Genomic DNA, 21,386 nt, shown 5'->3' with positions numbered 1-21,386 from the left:
ACAGTCCAGTTCAAAGTGAATTTTGGAAAATGGCTTGTTTGCATATACCCCTACTGTTCCTCTGATTGGCTATGGCGTACCAGTCTGCGTAGACCCCGGTCCTGGACGAGACAGATGCATCTCTGCATCTCCCTTAAGTCCGCTCCCTCCCTCTGCATCTCCCATAAGTCTGCTCCCTCCCTCCCTCTGCATCTCCCATAAGTCCGCTCCCTCCCTCTGCATCTCCCATAAGTCCGCTCCCTCCCTCCCTCTGCATCTCCCATAAGTCCGCTCCCTCCCTCCCTCTGCATCTCCCATAAGTCTGCTCCCTCCCTCTGCATCTCCCAAAAGTCTGCTCCCTCCCTCCCTCTGCATCTCCCAAAAGTCTGCTCCCTCCCTCCCTCTGCATCTCCCATACGTCTGCTCCCTCCCTCCCTCTGCATCTCCCATACGTCTGCTCCCTCCCTCCCTCTGCATCTCCCATACGTCTGCTCCCTCCCTCCCTCTGCATCTCCCATACGTCTGCTCCCTCCCTCCCTCTGCATCTCCCATACGTCTGCTCCCTCCCTCCCTCTGCATCTCCCATACGTCTGCTCCCTCCCTCCCTCTGCATCTCCCATAAGTCCGCTCCCTCCCTCCCTCTGCATCTCCCATAAGTCTGCTCCCTTCCTTCCTCTGCATCTCCCATAAGTCTGCTCCCTTCCTTCCTCTGCATCTCCCATAAGTCTGCTCCCCCCTCCCTCTGCATCTCCCATAAGTCTGCTCCCTCCCTCCCTCCCTCCCTCTGCATCTCCCATAAGTCTGCTCCCTCCCTCCCTCTGCATCCCCCTCTCCTACTACCACCGTCATCCACCACTCTCCTTCCCTCTCGCTCTCCCCCTGTCCATTCATCCCCATCAACATCCTATCTTCTCTTTTCTCCTAATGGGGCTAAACATAAGATGTTCCTAAGAGCTGCTGTAAGATACGTTTCATCTTGTCCGATCTGAACCTCAACCCATAGGAGTTCAGAGACAAAACTGATCCAGGGTCTGTGCTGACCTATGGAAGGGGACCCTTCCATGCGCATTTGTGTCCCTGACACTTTAATGATGCCTTATATGTACTGTTTTTCAGACAGTATTTGCTGTGCTGTCTCAGAGCCAAAATACACATTTCTGTTCTAAACTCAAACAGACAAAGTTTTGAATGTTAAACTTACCGGGCCGGTAAGGTTTCCTCTTCCTTTTCTTGTTGCCGTCGGCGCCCTCGGCCCCCTTGGCATCGTCGTCGACAGGCTCCCGTTCCGGACTGGAGTCCGACTTCAAGTCACAGTCCATCAGGAGGTCCCCTTTTGGAATGGAACACAACCAAAACCATGTCACTAAAACCAGGACACAGACCATGAAGACGTTCATTAGGACACGCAACAGAAAACACTTTTTGCAATGGTAAACTAAAATGAGAATTTCTTGATAATCCCTCTATTTCTCCCATTTGGTTCTTGATGAACATGACCCAGCCCTGCACATACCCATGATCCACAAAACCCTCAATGCATCTTTGATGGGAGGTCTGCCATCTTGGTGGGCCTGGTGTCAGAGTAAGACCTCTGGATGAGGAGCCACATCAGTACATTAGTGTTGGAATTTTAAATTAACCACTTAAACTATTTTAGGAGATAACCATCTTAGAGATAACCCTTTTAACACTTTAGTATTTCTCAGATTACAAATGCAAATAGCATCTCCAGGATTAATAAGGATCGGACCCTTTTTTTCAATCTTCGCCTAAAATGACATACCCAAATCTAACTGCCTGTAGCTCAGGACCTGAAGCAAGGATATGCATATTCTTGGTACCATTTGAAAGGAAACACTTTGAAGTTTATGGAAATTTGAAATTAATTTAGGAGAATATAATAGATCTGGTAAAAGATAATACAAAAAAATACTTTGTAAAGCGTTTTCTATATATTTTTTGGTCCCATCATCTTTCAAATACAAGAGAAACGCCATCATATAATACTGCAGCTTAGACGGAGTTTATATTTTGGCCAGTAGATGGCAGCAGTGTGTGTGCAAAGTTTCAGATTGATCCAGTGAAGCATTGCAATACTGGACAATATTTTGTATCAAGTCTGCCCAAATGTGCCGAATTGGTCAATTGATACATTTTCAAGTAAATAACTATTGAGAACATACAAAAACGATATGGTAATAAAACATAAGTTTACACACTCCCAGGAATGTCATAAATGATTTATCATTAGCTTATACACTAACTTTCACACATCTAGATGGCAGGGTGGGGTGGGTGTGGAGCCAGAGACAGCAGGGGTTCAAACTGTAGAACCCAGTTCCTACATTTGAATATAAAAATAGATTTGATCAAACAAAACGATGCTACATTTTATCTCTGGGACCCTCAGGATTTACTGAATAAGATTACTGAATATAAGTACATTATTTACCTTGAGGTGAATGTATCAAACCAGTTGCCGTGATAAGTGTTTTGTTGTTGTGCACTCTCCTCAAACAATAGCATGGTATTCACTGTAATAGCTACTGTAAATTGAACAGTGCAGTTAGATTAACAAGAATTTAAGCTTTCGGCCCATATAAGACATGTCTATCTAATCACATTAGCGCACGTTAGCTCAACCGTCCCGGTATAGGGACACTGATCCCGTAGAGGTTTTAATGATTGATATCCTTTACTATATCCGTTTATATCCGTTGCTCCACTAAAAGTTTTGTGATTATGCTGCAGGACTTAGTCATTTGTGGTTTAGTACGGTACCCTGCGTCACCACTTCATTGCTCCAGACCAGCGCAAGGGGGAGTTAGAGCACTGATTATGCTTTTGGGTCCTACTGTGTCTCTAACTGACAATGAATGGGCGACATAAACCTAAATAGGAACTGATAATTGTGCACAACTTCAGTATTAATTACTAAAACTGTTGTTACACTAAGGTTTTTTTAGGATTATTTCGCTCTTACTGTAGTACTGTAACCCATTCCCGACGGTGTACAGCGCCTGAGTGGCACAACGGTCTAAGACACTGCATAGCAGTACAAGCTGTGTTGCTACAGATGCTGGTTCAATACCCGTGCCGGCCTCGACTGGGAGACCTATGAGATGACTGTAGGTTTTTGGTTCCGCTCCCTCTAAAAACAGAAATAATTCTAAATAACAAACAAGGCTTTATTTGAAAACAAAATCTACAAAATATTGTTCTTTTTTTAAACAAAGCCCCTTGGATATTCTCACAGATATATTGTTAACCCTGTTATTAGCAGAACAATATATATTGGTCATATTGGTCATGGCTCCTGAGTGGCGCACAATGGGATTACCTTGCAGTTTTCCAGCTGTATCCACTGAAAGCACGCAAGGTTCAAGGCACGAGCGCAGGGGGCATGGGATGGGCCGCAGAGCCACGCACAGAAGATGGACCTAGCCCATGGGGGAGGGGGGTGGACCCCCATCCCACCACACTGGGTAGCACAGAGCAAGACTAAGGGGCATTGCACTAATAATGGCGCTGACTAGGGAAACGTTCCCGTTGTTCTTAGTGCCAGTCTGCATGTTCAAACTAAAACAATGTAACTAGTAATGGCATCTTTATGCTTTCGTTAAATAAAATAATGATAAAAATACTCTTTCAAAATGCAGATGTGTATTTAGTTATGGATCCATAACGAATTACTATGGGAATAAATATCACTGAATTACAGAAATATTGGAACAAAGTTGTCTAATGAACGTAAACAAATTGTTGCTGACTGGAAAATACTCTTTCAAACACACAGTCACATTGTACAGCGCCATTATGGCTATTAGCAGGTAGCTGGACAATAGACTTGCCTAGAAGGAGGGTAGGGGGAGAATTCTATCGTCAAATGTATTTCTTAGTTAGGTTGGCTGTATCACAACCGCCCGTGATTGCAACAAATTTCAGTTTAATCCACCAGAAAAGACAAAACAAATAATACAACAAAAAGTACTATTAGGAATCACATCCGATCGTGATTGGGGGTCCCATAGGGTGGCGCACAATTGTCCCAGCGTTTCTCTCCCTCTAAAAACATAAATAAATGTTTTGGCCTTTACAAATATTATTTTGGCCTTTATTCAGATTACAATCGCTCACTTTTGTTTTTTTGAAAACAAAATAACCTCCAAAATATCATTATATATTATCAAGTTGATGGCACAGTCATATAGCTAGCACCTACATAAAGCTGAGTGACTCACTCATTCATAGCTTTGGATCAAAATAAACAAGTACCAATATTCTTTCTGATAGTCTTAATAAAGAAATGTTTTGGTTATCCTGACCTGGAAACCATGTACAGTATGATAATAGCCATTTATGGGCTATTAGCAGGACAATATACATTTACCAACACCTCTCTGTATTTTGATACTTTGTGAATGGGGGCTACCGAGTGGATGGGGGCTCCCAAGTGGATGGGGGCTCCCTCAGTGCAAAATGCGTTGCTAACGATGCAGGTTCGATACCCATGCCGGCCGCCACCATGAGACGGCTTTCGGTTTTAATTTAGAATCCTCCAATCCTCTATATGTAGTTATTGGCAGAGAGTCACGTCATATTTTTCGCTATACTGTAGGCCTACCGTAGGCGACATGTGTCTCACTAGTGTTGAGTAATGTGCTGTAGGTCTTATATATTTAAAGAGCATATTGAAGTTAGAAGCAATAGGATTTGAAGCAATAGCCTACAACTATTTTAGCACCGTTTTGCGCTGCTCAGAGACAAGCATGGGGACTGGTCTTGATAAATCAATTAGATTTTTATTTTCACTGAATCTCCGTTTGGGTATTGGTTAGACTACAATTATACAATTAGGGTGTAGAAATGTTATGCTCTTAGTGTAACCTTTATTTAACTAGTCAGTTAAGAACAAATTCTTATTTACAAAGACAGCCTACTCCTTCCTCCCCATCGGGGAATTGAACCCAGGTCTCCCTCACGACACAGCGATTCTTTAGCTAAATAGCCCAGTACGTAGCCTACTCCCGACCGTGACGTTGTACAGCGCCATATTTTCCGTTCCATTCTAACGGAAACCCAGAGGGTTTTTCGCTTTTCTTGGAATAGAAACACCATAATATTAATGAAATTAAGCAACATTTCTTAAAAATGTGTCCCATATACTATGTTCTTACAAAATAAGGTTTTAAATTCTCTAGAACAGCCACTATTGAAGGCCATCAAATGCTTCTCAAAGATGCCCTCTGGTGGTCAAATTAGCACTAACTAGCATTAATGGTATCAGTGGTTGGCAATTAAATAACGTGCCATAGAATTCTGCAGTACGCTGCAACTTTTAAAGGACAAATCACTGTATGGGACATGCACAAATGTATGCATGATTAGTCTAAGGCAGACTTTTTCGTTCATATTTCACATTTTTCTAAATGCCATGAGGTGGTACATCTACAGTGGTTGGCTATAACACCTACCGACATAACAAAATAGTCCCTAGTACCTGATCACAACCATAGTTCATGGTAAATACTGAGATATACTTCTTCACACTTCAAAACAAGGTTAATGTAATTTATCTATATTTATGTGCATTGTCATAAACCTGTGTACAGTCATGGCAACATTATAACATAGTTTTATGTGATTTGTAAAGCAGCCACTGAAAAGCTCCCTCTCGGCATGGCTTGAAAATGTGCCCGCTGCGTGAGTTAAATATAGAGGACCAAATATAGAGTGAGCGGGAAAGGGTTAATTTCTCATCATTAGCCCTTGCTTGCACTGAGAGCCAGGTTCTGATGGATGGGCTGGGGATTAATTCAGTTAGCCCCGGCCAGCTTCCTCTCATCACCAAAATGCCAATTGAGGTATAATTTGCTGACTGCTGTTTTCAAAAGCCTTTCTTCTCTCTCCAAGTCATATTCATTATATGCCTGCCTGCCCTCATTCCCCACCTTTCCTCCTCCCTTCCCCCCCCCATCTCCTTCCTCCTCCGTTTCCCCTCTTTCCATCTCTTTCCGACAAATCGGTTCCAGTGCAAACGTCAAGCATTACTTATTCTTTTGCCTTTACGTTTTCTGTGCATCTAAATCTTGAGATGAAGGGAACATTGCTTCCTGGCAAACATCTGCCTTTCCTTTTGACCGTTCTGATTAAATGGAAACAAGGGAAGGATGTATGCAGATCCCCTCCTGTGTCATACCAAGTCAATTTGGCTGAATTTTCTATCCTTAGAAAATAGCCCAGATATTCAGGTCCTGGCCAATGTGGAAGAGAAAACCTGAGCTTTACATCCTAGTTCAAATATATTCATCTACAAAAAAAAACAATAATGGGTTTATTTGAACAAGCCTCTATTTTTTTTTTTTTTTTACTTTGTAACTTTTTAGCTGAGGATGGAGCCCCCAGACTCCTCAAGGTGGGATACCCCCAGCCAACCCATAGTAAACACCTAGAAGTCTTTACCTCGGCGGTCGTCCATGTACCCGTCCCCGTCCCGGGACAGCTCTGAGTAGTGGGGGTACGGTGGGGTCTGGAGCACAGCCACGCTGTTCTGGTTGATGATCTTCAGCTTGAGCTTGGGTTTGGGCCGCCTGTTCTGCCCTCGGCGGGTTGAGGAGGGCACTGCCAGGCTCTCCAGCTGGCACAGGCCAGACTCGGTCAGACACACCCCATCCTGGGTGTATGTCGTCTGGATGTCTGAAGGTATGGAGGAGGGGTTCATTAATCAATCTACCAAGCCTGTTTACAAGTATGAAATGTAGCTCTCGAGGACTACCCCGTGTTGTGAACACACGTTTGTTTGTTGTACTAGACAGATACAAAGAGCAATACTCATGAGTGATTCACTTTTCCCTGCAGCCTCCCACGTACATGTCTGTGACCATCTTGTTTACAAATATTGAAAAACGTGTGTCCACATAACGTGGATATTACGTTAGCGAGTCCAACACTCAACGAGCGACAACATTTAAAGAAAGTAATGATTCATTTGAGTCACACCACTTGATAAACGGCACTGTGATTTATCAGGGTAGTGCTGTTTTACCTGGCTCTCTCGTTGTAGACACAATCTGGGCCACCATCGGGGCCTCGCAGCCGTCAGATAGGAGGGCCTCCACTTTGCCTGAATGACAAATATGCAAAATGTCAGGAGGAGGATTTAGATTGGAGGATTTAGATTTCAGTGCATTGAAGTCATATACAGCAGTAATATGGAGATGAAACAAATAAATGCATCAAACAGCAACCACTGGATTTCACCGCTGCCACCAAATGTAAAGAATACTTACAAACACAGTTTTTTTACTTAAATTAATAATTTAATTGAGATTAAATTCATTCATTTTATTATTTAAATAAAACTACCTCCCTCCCTTTTTCCATCACTCCCTCTATTTTCTCGGAGGTAAAATCTGTCCCCAATTTCAAGAATTATCCGATAGAATGAGTGAGTGAACAGGCTGCAGCTTGATTTTAAAATCTAGCCATCTGCTGTTGTAATTTGGTTGAGGCTGGTCCCCTTAACAAAAAAAGAGGATGACTTTGGGCTAATTGAGTGGAGCTGGATGTGTTCATTGAGATGAGCTTGGTAACACTGTACACTACATTTAAGACCTTACCCATAGGATATACAACTAAGCTGTGTTTGAATACCCATACTAACATACTGTATACTAAAAGCGTAATGAGTACATACACAATACTATTAGTTCATTTTAGTATACTGTAAACAAACGGTATACTTTCAGTTGAGTGTACTAGCTCTTTGCCTGTTTACCGGAAGTTGATGCTGTTGCTATGCAACTTGTTGTTAGCATAAACTGGCTCGTGGGAAGTGACAAATTTCTCTTAAAGGACCAGGGCACAAATAATATAATAATAATCAATAATTTTGCTCTTTTTTTTAGCCATCTTACATATAAAACCTTAATTGTTAATCAAAAATGGTGAATAATTCACCATAGATTAATGAGAAGGGTGTGCTTGAAAGGATGCATATACAGTTGAAGTCGGAAGTTAACGTACACTTAGGTTGGAGTCATTAAAACTCGTTTTTCAACCACTCCATACATTTCTTGTTTAACAAACTATAGTTTTAGCAAGTCGGATAAGAAATCTACTTTGTGCATGACAAGTATTTTTCCAACAATTGTTTACAGATTTTAATTCACTTATAATTCACTGTATCACAATTCCAGTGGGTCAGAAGTTTACATACACTAAGTTGACTGTGCCTTTAAACAGCTTGGAAAATTCCAGATAATGCAGTCATGGCTTTAGAAGCTTCTGATAGGCTAATTGACATCATTTGAGTCAATTGGAGGTGTACCTGTGGATGTATTTTCAAAGCCTACCTTCAAACTCAGTGCCTCTTTACTTGACATCATGGGAAACTCAAAGAAATCAGCCAAGACCTCAGAAAAAGAATTGTAGACCTCCACAAGTCTGGTTCATCCTTGGGAGCAATTTCCAAACGCCTGAAGGTACCACGTTCATCTGTACAAACAATAGTACGCAAGTATAAACACCATGGGACCACGCAGCCGTCATACCGCTCAGGAATGAGACGCGTTCTGTCTCCTAGAGATGAATGTACTGTGGTGCGAAAAGTGCAAATCAATCCCAGAACAACAGCAAAGGACCTTGTGAAGATGCTGAAGGAAACAGGTACAAAAGTATCTATATCCACAGTAAAACGAGTCCTATATCGACATAACCTGAAAGGCCGCTCAGCAAGGAGGAAGCCATTGCTCCAAAACCGCCATAAAAAAAGCCAGACTTCGGTTTGCAACTGCATATGGGGACAAAGATCGTACTTTTTGGAGAAATGTCCTCTGGTCTGATGAAACAAAAATAGAACTGTTTGTCAATAATGACCATCGTTATGTTTGGAGGAAAAAGGGGGAGGCTTGAAAGCTGAAGAACACCATCCCAACCGTGAAGCACGGGGGTGTCAGCATCATGTTGTGGGGGTGCTTTGCTGCAGGAGGGACTGGTGCACTTCACAAAATAAATGGCATCATGAGGCAGGAAAATTATGTGGATATATTGAAGCAACATCTCAAGACATCAGTCAGGAAGTTAAAGCGTTATCGTAAATGGGCCTTCCAAATGGACAATGACCCCAAGCATACTTCCAAAGTTGTGGCAAAATGGCTTCAGGACAACAAAGTCAAGGTATTGGAGTGGCCATCACAAAGCCCTGACCTCAATCCTATAGAAAATTTGTGGGCAGAACTGAAAAAGCGTGTGCGATCAAGGAGGCCTACAAACCTGACTCAGTTACACCAGCTCTGTCAGGAGGAATGGGCCAAAATCCACCCAACTTATTGTGGGAAGCTTGTGGAAGGCTACCCGAAACGTTTGACCCAAGTTAAACAATTTAAAGGCAATGCTACCAAATACTAATTGAGTGTATGTAAACTTCTGACCCACTGGGAATGTGATGAAAGAAATAGAAGCTGAAATAAATCATTCGCTATTATTATTCTGACATTTCACATTCTTAAAATAAAGTGGTGATCCTAACTGACCTAAGACAGGGAATTTTTACTAGGATTAAACATCAGGAATTGTGAAGAAGAGTTTAAATGCATTTGGCTAAGGTGTATGTAAACTTCCGACTTCAACTGTAACTCTGCACTGTTGGGTTATATTGGAGAGAGTCTCAGTCTTAAATCATTTTCCACACACAGTCCGTGCCTTTCTTTTTCATGCTAGTGAGGGCCGAGAATCTATTCTCACATAGGTACATGGTTGCAAAGGGCATCAGTGTCTACAGCACGATTTGCCAAGGCAAGAAACTCTGAGCGCAGCCTAATCCAGATATCTGGCAGTGGCTTCTGATTAAATTAAATTTTCACAGAACCCCTTGTTGCAATTTCGATGAGGCTCTCTTGTTCAGATATTGGTAAGTAGAGTGGAAGCAGGGCATGAAAGGGATAACGAATCCAGCTGTTTGTGTCATCCGTACCTGCATAATTGCGCACCCAGCTCACTCAGGTGCTTCGCTATATCACATTTGACATTGTACGTAAGCTTGAGTTCGTTTGCACACCAAAAAAATTATACAACGATGGAAAGACCTGTGTGTTGTCCTTGTTAATTCAGACAGAGAAGAGCTCCAACTTCTTAATCATAGCCTCAAGTTTGGCACGCACATTGAATATAGTTGTAAAGTCCCTGTAATCCTAGATTCAGATCATTCAGGCGAGAAAAAACATCACCCAGATAGGCCAGTCGTGTGAGAAACTCTTCATCATGCAAGCGGTCAGTAAAAATTATGGTCAGTAAAGAAAACTTTAAGCTCGTCTCTCAAGTAAAAAAGAAAAAAAAACGTGCCAATACTTTGCCCCTTGATAACCAGTGCACTTCTGTATATTGTAAAAGCGTTACATGGTCGCTGCCCATATCATTGCATAATGCAGAAAATACACGAGAGTTCAGGGGCCTTGCTTTAACATAGTTAACCATTTTCACTGTAGCGTCCAAAACGTCTATCAAGCTATCAGGCATTCCCTTGGCAGCAAGAGCCTCTCGGTGGATACTGCAGTATACCCAAGTGGCATCGGGAGCAACTACTTGCACGCACGTTACCACTCCACTATGTCTCCCTGTCATGGCTTTTGCACCATTAGTACAGATACATCTTGACCACCAAAGTCCATTTGATGTCACAATGCTGTCCAGTACTTAAAAATATCCTCTCATGTTGTCCTGGTTTCCAGTGGTTTGCAGAAGAGGATGTCTTCCTTAATTGACCCCCCATAAACGTAACGGACATATACCAGGAGCTGTGCCAGGCCCGCCACGTCTGTTGACTCATCCAGCTGTAACGCATAGAATTCACGGGCTTGTATGCAAAGCAGTAATTGTTTCAAACCATCTCCTGCCATGTCACTGATGCGTCGTGAAACAGTGTTGTTTGATGAAGGCATTGTCTGTGGTATTTTGGGCCTTTTCCCCCAGCATTGTCTTAGCCTTATCCGCAGCAGCAAGAACAATTAAGTCCTCCACAAATAGTACGGAGCTTGCCTGCCCTAGCCACTAGGTAGCTCACCATATAAGACACTTATAGCCCCTTCTTATTAATGATTTCTGTTGCTTTTATACATGTCTTACTACTCAAAAGTCATCTTAATTCTCACTCAAAAAACCCCCGTGGCTTATTTTTCAAATGGTCATGTTTCATTTCTAAATGTCTGCGCAAGAGTGAAGGTTTCCCGCAAGAGAGTAACGGTTAATGTGATTGGATGTTAATTATTTGACTAGGCTACCTGTATTTGACATTGTGTTATTTTGCTGAACACTAGATGGTTGAAATGTATTCATGGCAGTGAAACGAGGCTACTCAGGCAAGAAAAAAACATCACCCAGATGTATAGCGCCGTTGGAAAATCTAAATGGACTGTTTGAAAATGTGAATCACATTTTTATTTGGCGTACCCCCGATAGCATTGCGCGTACCCCAGTTTGGGAATAGTCGAGTTAAAGCAATGAATTTGTATCCTCTCTCGTCGGACTTTAGCTGCATATTTAACTCCATTTTCTTCAAATCTGAAAATGTTGCGGCCACGCCCATTCTCAGTAGAATTGTATTATGAGCGGAAATAGTGTCCACTGCACTGCTTGTATACTTTGTTTTTTGGCAAATGTCGTACGTCATCCAGGAACTTTTGGTATACTAACTATATTCATACTACGACCAATAAACATACTACTCAATTTACAACACAAATAGTATGGTTAGTGCGGTTAGTATGAGTATTTGAACGCAGGTCTAGTTACTACAACTTGTCATGATGCAAAGGGGTATATTTACAGCTACTTTCCAACAAATCGGCTGCCGTTAATTTGATGAAGACTAGTGCACACTTTATATAGCTATCACCATACACCTATTGTAAGGTATTAGCCTCATAATCATACACATAGCATTCACCGTGTGTGGGCTAGGTCTGGAGTCTTACCCTGTGAAGGCAGAGCGTGCATTCGACACATGGTGCAGTCAAAGCCATCATCCGCTGCATTCTCCACCTCCTCATCTGTGTCCAGGCCCTGGCAGCAGGCGTGGATCCACCTGACATGGGAAGGAGAAGACGATTAGATAAATTTACAAATGCACTTTATAAGTGCAATTTCATGTCTATGTACACTACCGGTCAAAAGTTTGGACACACTTACTCATTCAAGGGTTTTTATTTATTTGTACTATTTCTACTTTGTAGAACAATAGTGAAGACATCAAAACCACAAAATAACACATATGGAATCATGTAGTATCCAAAAATGTATATTTCAGATTCTTCAAATAGCCACCCTTTGCCTTGACAGCTTTGCACACTCTTGGCATTCTCTCAACCAGCTTCATGAGGTTGTCACCTAGAATGTATTTCAATTAACAGGTGTGCCTTCTTAATTTGTGGAATTTCTTTCCTTAATGCGTTTGAGCCAATCAGTTGTGTTGTGACAAGGTAGAGGGGTATACAGTGGGGAGAACAAGTATTTGATAACCTGCAAAATCGGCAGTGTTTCCTACTTACAAAGCATGTAGAGGTCTGTAATTTTTTATCATAGGTACACTTCAACTGTGAGAGACGGAATCTAAAAAAGAAAATCCAGAAAATCACATTGTATGATTTTTAAGTAATTAATTTTCATCTTTCGCTGTACCCAAAGAGGGCTACATCATGACAACCTGCTGCAGAGGATAAGTTCATTAGAGTTACCCCCCTCAGAAATTGCAGCCCAAATAAATGCTTCAGAGTTCAAGTAACAGACACATCTCAACATCAACTGTTAAGAGTAGACTGCGTGAATCAGGCCTTCATGGTCAAATTGCTGCAAAGAAACCACTTCTAAAGGACACGAATAAGAAGAAGAGACTTGCTTGGGTCAAGAAACACGAGCAATGGATATTAGACCGGTGGAAATGTGTCCTTTGGTCTGGAGTCTAAATTGGAGATTTTTGGATCCAACCTCCGTGTCTTTGTGAGACGCGGTGTGGGTGAACGGATGATCTATGCATGTGTATTCCTCATCGTAAAGCATGGAGGAGGTGGTGCTATGGAGTGGGGGTCTGCTGGTGACACTGTCAGTGATTTATTTAGAATTCAAGGCACTCTTAACCAGCATGGCTACCACAGCATTCTACAGCGATACGCCATCCCATCTGGTTTGGGCTTAGTGGGACTATCATTTGTTTTTCAACAAGACAATGACCCAACGCACCTCCAGGCTGTGTAAGGGCTATTTGACCAAGAAGGAGAGTGATGTAGTGCTGCATCAGATGACCTGGCATCCACAATCCCCCAACCTCCACCAAATTGAGATGGTTTGGGATGAGTCGGACCGCAGTGAAGTTAAAGCAGCCAACAAGTGCTCAGCATGTGGGAACTCCTTCAATACTGTTGGAAAAGTAATCCAGGTGAAGCTGGTTGAGAGAATGCCAAGAGTGTGCAAAGCTGTCATCAAGGCAAAGGGTGACTACTTTGAAGAATCTCAAATATAAAATATATTTTGATTTGTTTAACACTTGATTCCATGTGTTATGTTTTCCATGTGTTAGTTTTGATGTCTTCACTATTATTTTACAATGTTGAAAATAGTACAAATAAAGAAAAACCCTTGAATGAATAGGTGTCCAAACTTTTCACTGGTATTATAAGTATTCACACCCGAGTAAATACTTTGCAGAAGCATTTTTTTAAACACTTTTTTGGTTACTACATGATTTTTTGTGTGTTATTTCATAGTTTTGATGTCTTCACTATTATTCTACAATGTAGAAATAGTCAAAATAAAGAAAAACCCTTGAACGAGTAGGTGTTCTAAAACCTTTGACCGGTAGTGTATATGTCATGCAATTTGAACATATACAAGTGTAAATACAGAGAGAGACAGGTGCACATAGACATATAAACAAGCACTTAGCTACGCACTCACACAGACTCCGATATGCATTAACCCGTTTGCTACAGCAATGATATGTTCTGTCCCATCAAGCCTTACGATGAGTAAATTACACCGTAGTAGATCTTTGGACTGTTTCCTTTGTCAAGCTGGACGCTGGCTGCCAACATGCCATATCTACACAGTGTTGTCAGGTCCTAGTGTCACCCAATCATTCTCAGGTGGCGCATGGCCTGGCAGAGAGAGAGAATGCTGCTCACCTGTCACACTGGCGGCACTGCACGATGAGCTCGTCCTCACAGTAGCTGCGCATGCACATCGGGCATGATGCCAGGCTGGCACAGGGGCCGCACTGGGTGTAGTTGTTCTGCCAGTCACACCTCATGCCGGGGGAGGTGGCACCACACTGGGTACAGGAGACACACCTATGGCAGGTGAGAGAGAGGGTGGCATGAGTGGGCGATGTTAAGCAGGGGTGAAACACACATACAATCGCAGCGACTCCAGTATATCTAGCACACCTCCCAACACAGAGAGTCCAAAGATAATGCACTTGTATCACACACATACAGTGCCTTTAGAAAGTATTCACACCCCTTGACTTATTCCACATTTTGTTGTGACAGCCTGAATTCAAAATGGATTGAATAGATGTTTTTGCTCACCCATCTACATACAGTACAATACCCAATAATGACAAAGTGAAGACAAGTTTTTAGAATTGTTTGCAAATGTATTGAAAATGAAATACCTCATAAACATAAGTATTCACTCCCGAGTCAATCCTTTGTAGAAGCACCGATTACAGATTTGAGTCGTTTTGGGTATGTTTGTATCAGCTTTGCACATTTGGATTGGGGGATTTTGTCCCATTCTTCTTTGCAGATTTTCTCATGTGCTGTTAAGTTTGATGGGGAGTGGCGGTGAATAGCAATCTTCATGTCTTACCACAGATTTTCAAATGGGACTTGGGCATTCTTGTCCTGAAGCCTTTTCAGCGTTGCTTTGGCTGTATGCTTGGGGTCATTGTCCTGTTGAAACTAGAGGTCGACCGATTATGATTTTTCAACGCCGATACCGATTATTGGAGGACCAAAAAAAGCCGATACCGATTAATCGGCCGATTTTTATTTATAAATTTGTAATAATGACAATTACAGCTATACTGAACGAACACTTATATTTTAACTTAATACATCAATAAAATCAATTTAGTCTCAAATAAATAATGAAACATGTTCAATTTGGTTTAAATAATGCAAAAACAAAGTGTTGGAGAAGAAAGTAAAAGTGCAATATTTGCCAGGTAAGAAAGCTAACGTTTAAGTTCCTTGCTCAGAACAGGAGAACATATGAAAGCTGGTGGTTCCTTTTAACATGAGTCTTCAATATTCCCAGGTAAGAAGTTTCAGGTTGTAGTTATTATAGGAATAAAAGGACTATTTCTCTCTATACCATTTGTATTTCATATACCTTTGACTATTGGATGTTCTTATAGGCACTTTAGTATTGCCAGCCTAATCTCGGGAGTTGGTAGGCTTGAAGTCATAAACAGCGCAATACTTGAAGCTCAGCGAAGAGCTGCTGGCAAATGCAGGAAAGTGCTGTTTGAATGAATGCTTACGAGCCTGCTGCTGCCTATCACTGCTCAGTCAGACTGCTCTATCAAACATCAAATCATAGACTTAATTATAGTATAATAACACACAGAAATGCGAGCCGTAGGTCATTAATATGGTCAAATCCGGAAACTATCATTTTGAAAACAAAACGTTTATTCTTTCAGTGAAATACGGAACCGTTACGTATTTTATCTAACGTGTGGCATCCCTAAGTCTAAATATTGCTGTTACATTGCACAACCTTCAATGTTATGTACAATTCTGGCAAATTAATTACGGTATTTGTTAGAAAGAAATGGTCTTCACACAGTTCGCAACGAGCCAGGCAGCCCAAACTGCTGCATATACCCTGACTCTGCTTGCACAGAACGCAAGAGAAGGGACACAATTTCCCTAGTTAAAATAAATTCATGTTAGCAGTATTAACAATATTAGCTAAATATGCAGGCTTAAAAATATATACTTGTGTATTGAATTTAAGAAAGGCATTGATGTTTATGGTTAGGTACACATTGGTGCAACGACATTGCTTTTTTCGCAAATGCGGTTGTTAAATCATCACCCGTTTGGCGAAGAAGGCTGTGATTCGATGATAAATTAACAGGCACCTCATCGATTATATGCAACGCAGGACAAGCTAGATAAACTAGTAATATCATCAACCATGTGTATTTAACTAGTGATTATGTTAAAATGTATTGTTTTTTATAAGATAAATGTAATGCTAGTTAGCAACTTACCTTGGCTCCTTGCTGCACTCGCGTAACAAGTAGTCAGCCTGCCACGCAGTCTACTCATAGAGTGCAATGTAATCGGCTACAACCGGTGTCCAAAAATGCCGATTACCGATAGTTATGAATACTTGAAATCGGCCCTAATTAAATCGGCCATTCCGATCAAACGGTCGACCTCTAGTTGAAACATAAGTCTAAGGTCGTTTGCACTCTGAAGCAGGTTCTCATTAAGAATTTGCCTGTATTTGGCTCCATTCATTGTTCCCTCTATCCTTACCAGTCTCCCAGTCCCTGCTGCTGAAAAGCATCCCCATATCTTGATTCTGCAACCCCCATGCTTCCCGGTAGGAATGGTGTTAGACAGGTGATGAGCTGTGCCTGATTTTCTCCAGATATAGTGTTTTGAAATCAGGCCAAAGAGTTACATTTTGGTCTCAAACCAGATAATATTTTTCCTTATTCTTTCGGTTTTTCTACAAACTCCAGGAATACTGTCATGTGCCAATTTCTCAAGAGGGCTTCCATCTGGCCACTCTCCAATAAAGCCCAGATTGGTGAAGTTCTGTAGACAAACTCAGCCAAGGAATTCTGTAGTTCTGTCAGAGTGGTGATTGGGTTCTTGGTCACCTCTCCCTGAACAAGGTCCTTCTTGCCTGGTTTCTCAGTTTGTTCGGACGGCCAGCTCTAGGCAGAGTCTGGGTAGTTCCATATTTTTTAAATTTCCCAATGATGGAGACCATTGTGTTCTTGGAATGTTTCAACACTCTATACATTCTTGAAAACCCTTCCCCAGATCCAGTGCATTTGGTAAGTATTCAGACTTTTTCCATTTTTTTTAACGTTACAGCCTTATTCTAAAATGGATTTTAAAAATCCTCAATCGACACACAATAACCCATGACAAAGTGACAAACAGGTTTTTAGAAATGTTTGCAAATGTTAATTACATAAGTATTCAGACCCTTTGCTATGAGACTCGAAATTGAGCTCAGGTGCATCCTATTTCCCTGGATCACCCTTGGTTTCTACAACTTGATTGGAGTCGACCTGTGGTAAATTCAACTGATTAGATATGATATGGAAAGGCACACACCAGTCTATATAAGGTCTACAACATTGTAGGTCCCCAAGAACACAGTGGCCTCCATCATTCTTAAATGGAAGAAGTTTGGAACCACCAAAAGTTTTCCAAGAGCAAATTGAGCCATTGGGGAAGAAGGACCAAGAACCCGATGGTTATTCTGACAGAGCTCCAGAGTTCCTCTGTGGAGATGGGAGGACCTTCCAGAAGGATAACCATCTCTGTAGCACTCCACCAATCAGGCCTTTATGGTAGAGTGGCCAGACGGAAGCCACTCCTCAGTAAAAGGCACATGACAGCCCGCATGGAGTTTGCCAAAAGGCACCTAAAGGACTCTCAGACCATGAGAAACAAGATTCTCTGGTCTGATAAAACCAATATTTAACTTATTGGCCTGAATGCCAAGCGTCACGTCTGGAGGAAACCTGGCACCATACTTACGGTGAAGCATGGTGGTGGCAGCATCATGCTGTGGGTATGTAATTTAGCGGCAGGGACTGGAAGACTAGTCAGGATTGAGGGAAAGATGAACGGAGCAAAGTACAGAGAGATCCTTGATGAAATCCTGCTCCAAAGCACTCAGGACCTCAGACTGGGGCGAAGGTTCAACTTCCAACATGACAACGACCCTAAGCACACAGCCAGGATAACGCAAGAGTGACTTCGGGACAAGTCTCAATGTCCTTGAGTGGCCCGGCCAGAGCCCGGACTTGAACCAATCGAACATCTCTGGAGAGACCTGAAAATAGCTGTGCAGCAACGCTCCCCATCCAACTTGACAGAGCTTGAGAGGATCTGCAGAGAAGAATGGGAAAAACTCCCCAAATACAGGTGTGCCAAGCTTGTAGCGTCATACCCAAGAAGACTCAAAGCTGTAATCGCTGCCAAAGGTGCTTCAACAAAGTACTGAGTAAAGTGTCTGAATACTTATGTATATGTCATATTTCAGTTTTTTTATAAGTTTGCAAAACATTTTTTAACAGTTTTTGCTTTGTCATTCTGGGGTATTATATGCAGACTGATGAGGGAAAAAACTACTTAATCCATTTTAGAATAAGGCTGTAACTTAAGAAAATGTGGAAAAAGTATAGAGGTCTGAATACTTTCTGAATGCACCATGTATGCCTCATCACAATTCTATCTCAAAGATCTACAGACAGGTCCTTGGACTTCATGGTATAGTTTCTGCTCTGACATGAACTGTCAACTGTGGGACCTTATATAGACAGGTGAGTTTCTTTCTAAATCATGTCCAAACAATTAAATTGGCCACAGGTCAAATTGTAGTGACATCTCAAGGATGATCAAAAGAAATTGGATGTACCGGAGCTCAATTTGGAGTGTCATAAAGGGATGTGAATATATATTTCTGTCTTTAATTTTCAATAAATGTGCAAACATTTCTTAAAACATGTTTTCACTTTGTCATGATGAGGACTTGTGTTTAGATGGGTGAGAAAATAATCCATTTAGAATTCAGGCTGTAACAAAATGTGGAATAAGTCAATACTTTCTGAAGGCAGTGTAAATACTGTTCATCCAAGCAAACCTGAGGGTCCACAGACACACAAACCTACTATAAACTCCAAAATAACCCACTACAGTTACGCTATCTGATATATACCACACACTTAAGAAGTGTGTGTGTGTGTGTGTGTGTGTGTATGGATCATCCACCTTGAAAAGAGCTGCCCTAAAAATAAATATATGTCACTGGCGGGGCTCCAAGGAAAGTCCTGAATGAATGAGTCTCGCTGCAGTGTCAACAGAGTGTTGTTTGACTGGGGATTAGGGACTGAAGTTACGCCTAATATGGGGGAAATCCCTCCCTATCACGGCTGAAAACAGCTGCTAAAGCTCTGATACAGATCAACAACGTGTGACAGAGAGAGGGAGAAAGAGAGAGAAAATAATGTTGATGTTCAGTGGTGGGAGTGTAGATAGTTGGCGAGAATATATGAGAGCGAGACGCAGAGAGAGAGCGAGACGCGGAGAGAGAGAGAGAGACAAAGTGGCTAAACTCTGGTGCCCAAACACTAGGCATGCCCTGGAGCTGTTGTCAGAGGATATACTAGGGTCCCCAGCCACATCACAATTCACACGGGCACAAATTACCTGAGGACCCAGCAGGAAAGGGTGGCCACAGCACAAGGGAGTGATTGAAAAAGCTTCTTTCACTTTCCCCAATGCACAAGTGGTCATCTCTACCCTGCTAACACGAAAATACTTACACCCTGCCACAATACAGCGGGTGAATAAAAGCATTTTGCGAGACTGTGCCTCAAAACCTAAATGTCTAACTGGCCCACCACCCCACCCTCAACTTGAACAGCCTTTATGACCAGGTCCACCTCTACAAGGCACCAATCCCAACTTTTGCCAGGACCCTGAAGGACGTCACCCTCAACCGTAGCCCCAGCACCTCACACAGGAGCATCGGACACCCTGCCCAGACCTGCAAGACCCCTCCTGAAGGACCTGCATCGAGAGAACACACAAGAGGACCTACACCCAGACCACAGCATCACCAGCCACACCCCAACCAGACAAGACCACCCCAAGCAAAACCTGGCCACACCCTATAAAGGCCAACCCATATCAGACCTATGTCCCTTCTGCCCACCCCATGCCCCCCGCCACTGCGGCACGGACCTCAACATGACAGCAGGACATATGCCCAGGCCGTGAGCAGCGCAACAGGCCCAAGCCCACTATTACACCTGCCCAAGCCCCATCCTGCGACCTAAGATGTACATAACAGATGCTCTGCTCACACCTACTGTGATGGTTCAGGCCTAAACCACACAAAAACACCACTAGACACTATGGAACACAAAGCTTTTACAATCTCATCCTGGAATATACAAGGTCTGAGGTCATCTGCCTTTGGCCTAAAGAGCAGGAACCCAGACTTCATCAAAGAAATTGGAAATACAGACAATGTCAACCTAAAAGAGTGTACCATCACTCATTCATATATCTTTATGTACATATTCTTTATCCCTTTACACTTGTGTGTATAAGGTAGTAGTTGTGTAATTGTTAGGTTAGATTACTTGTTGGTTATTACTGCATTGTCGGAACTAGAAGCACAAGCATTTCGCTACACTCGCATTAACATCTGCTAACCATGTGTATGTGACAAATAAAATTTGATTTGATTTAAAAGAAACATGGTATAAAGGAGACTTGCCCTCTAGTTTACAGAGAGCTGGTAGTCCCATCCACAAAACTACCAGGTGTGAAACAGGGAAAAGACATAGTTGGTATGCTAATTTGGTAAAGAGCAGACCTAACCCACTATTAATTAGTCAATACAGGAACATTTTACATCTGGCTAGAAATTATTTAGAAAATTAAAATCAGAGAAAAATGTCCTCACGGGTGCTGCCTATATCCCCCCCAATAGAATCCACATACTTTAACGATGACAAGGTCAACAATTTCCAGGCCCAGGGACATGTACTAGTCTGTTGCGACCAAAATGCCAGAACTGGACAAGAACCTGACACCCTCAGCACACAGGGGGACAAACACCTACAGCTGAAGTCGGAAGTTTACATACACTTCGGTTGGAGTCATTAAAACTCGTTGTTCAACCACTCCACAAATTTCTTGTTAACTTTTTAGGGATAGGGGGCAGCATTTTCACTTTTGGATGAATTGGTGCCCAAATTGAACGGCCTCCTACTCTGTCCCAGATGATAATATATGCATATTATTATTACTATTGGATAGAAAACACTCTGAAGTTTCTAAAACTGTTTGAATTGTGTCTGTGAGTATAACAGAACCATATGGCAGGAAAATTCTGAAAAGGGTCGATGTGAAAGTCATCGCCTATTCAAATCCCTGTAATCTATGGATCTGTTTGCACTTCATACGCCTTCCACTAGATGTCAACAGTCAGTAGAACGTGGAATGAAGCCTCTAGTGTGATGTGGGGCCGGATGGGAGCTATTTGAGTCACTGGTCTGGCAGATTGCCAGTTCCTGGTCACGCACTCTAGCCATGGGATGGCCATGTGTGCCATTAGTTATACAGACATGAAGAAATGCT

General features: G+C 42.2%; 1 protein-coding gene across 13 annotated transcripts in view; it reads right to left on the bottom strand.

Moving 5' to 3' along the window:
• Nucleotides 1–21,386, bottom strand: part of LOC139531723 (histone-lysine N-methyltransferase 2C-like) — a 218,524-nt gene that overhangs the window by 59,971 nt on the left and 137,167 nt on the right. For all 13 annotated transcript variants that reach the window (XM_071328436.1, XM_071328440.1, XM_071328441.1 and 10 more), the window contains 5 exons: nucleotides 14,151–14,315; nucleotides 11,949–12,058; nucleotides 7,025–7,102; nucleotides 6,442–6,675; nucleotides 1,181–1,309 (listed from right to left, as the gene is read on the bottom strand). In XM_071328436.1, the coding sequence (XP_071184537.1) occupies nucleotides 1,181–1,309; nucleotides 6,442–6,675; nucleotides 7,025–7,102; nucleotides 11,949–12,058; nucleotides 14,151–14,315 (716 nt within the window). The remainder of the gene's footprint in view (nucleotides 1–1,180; nucleotides 1,310–6,441; nucleotides 6,676–7,024; nucleotides 7,103–11,948; nucleotides 12,059–14,150; nucleotides 14,316–21,386) is intronic.

Source organism: Salvelinus alpinus, chromosome 10 (genome assembly GCF_045679555.1).
Source record: "Salvelinus alpinus chromosome 10, SLU_Salpinus.1, whole genome shotgun sequence".
NCBI lineage: Eukaryota > Metazoa > Chordata > Actinopteri > Salmoniformes > Salmonidae > Salvelinus > Salvelinus alpinus.
Note: the sequence above shows the minus strand (reverse complement) of the source record. Positions and strands in the feature narration are given on the sequence as shown.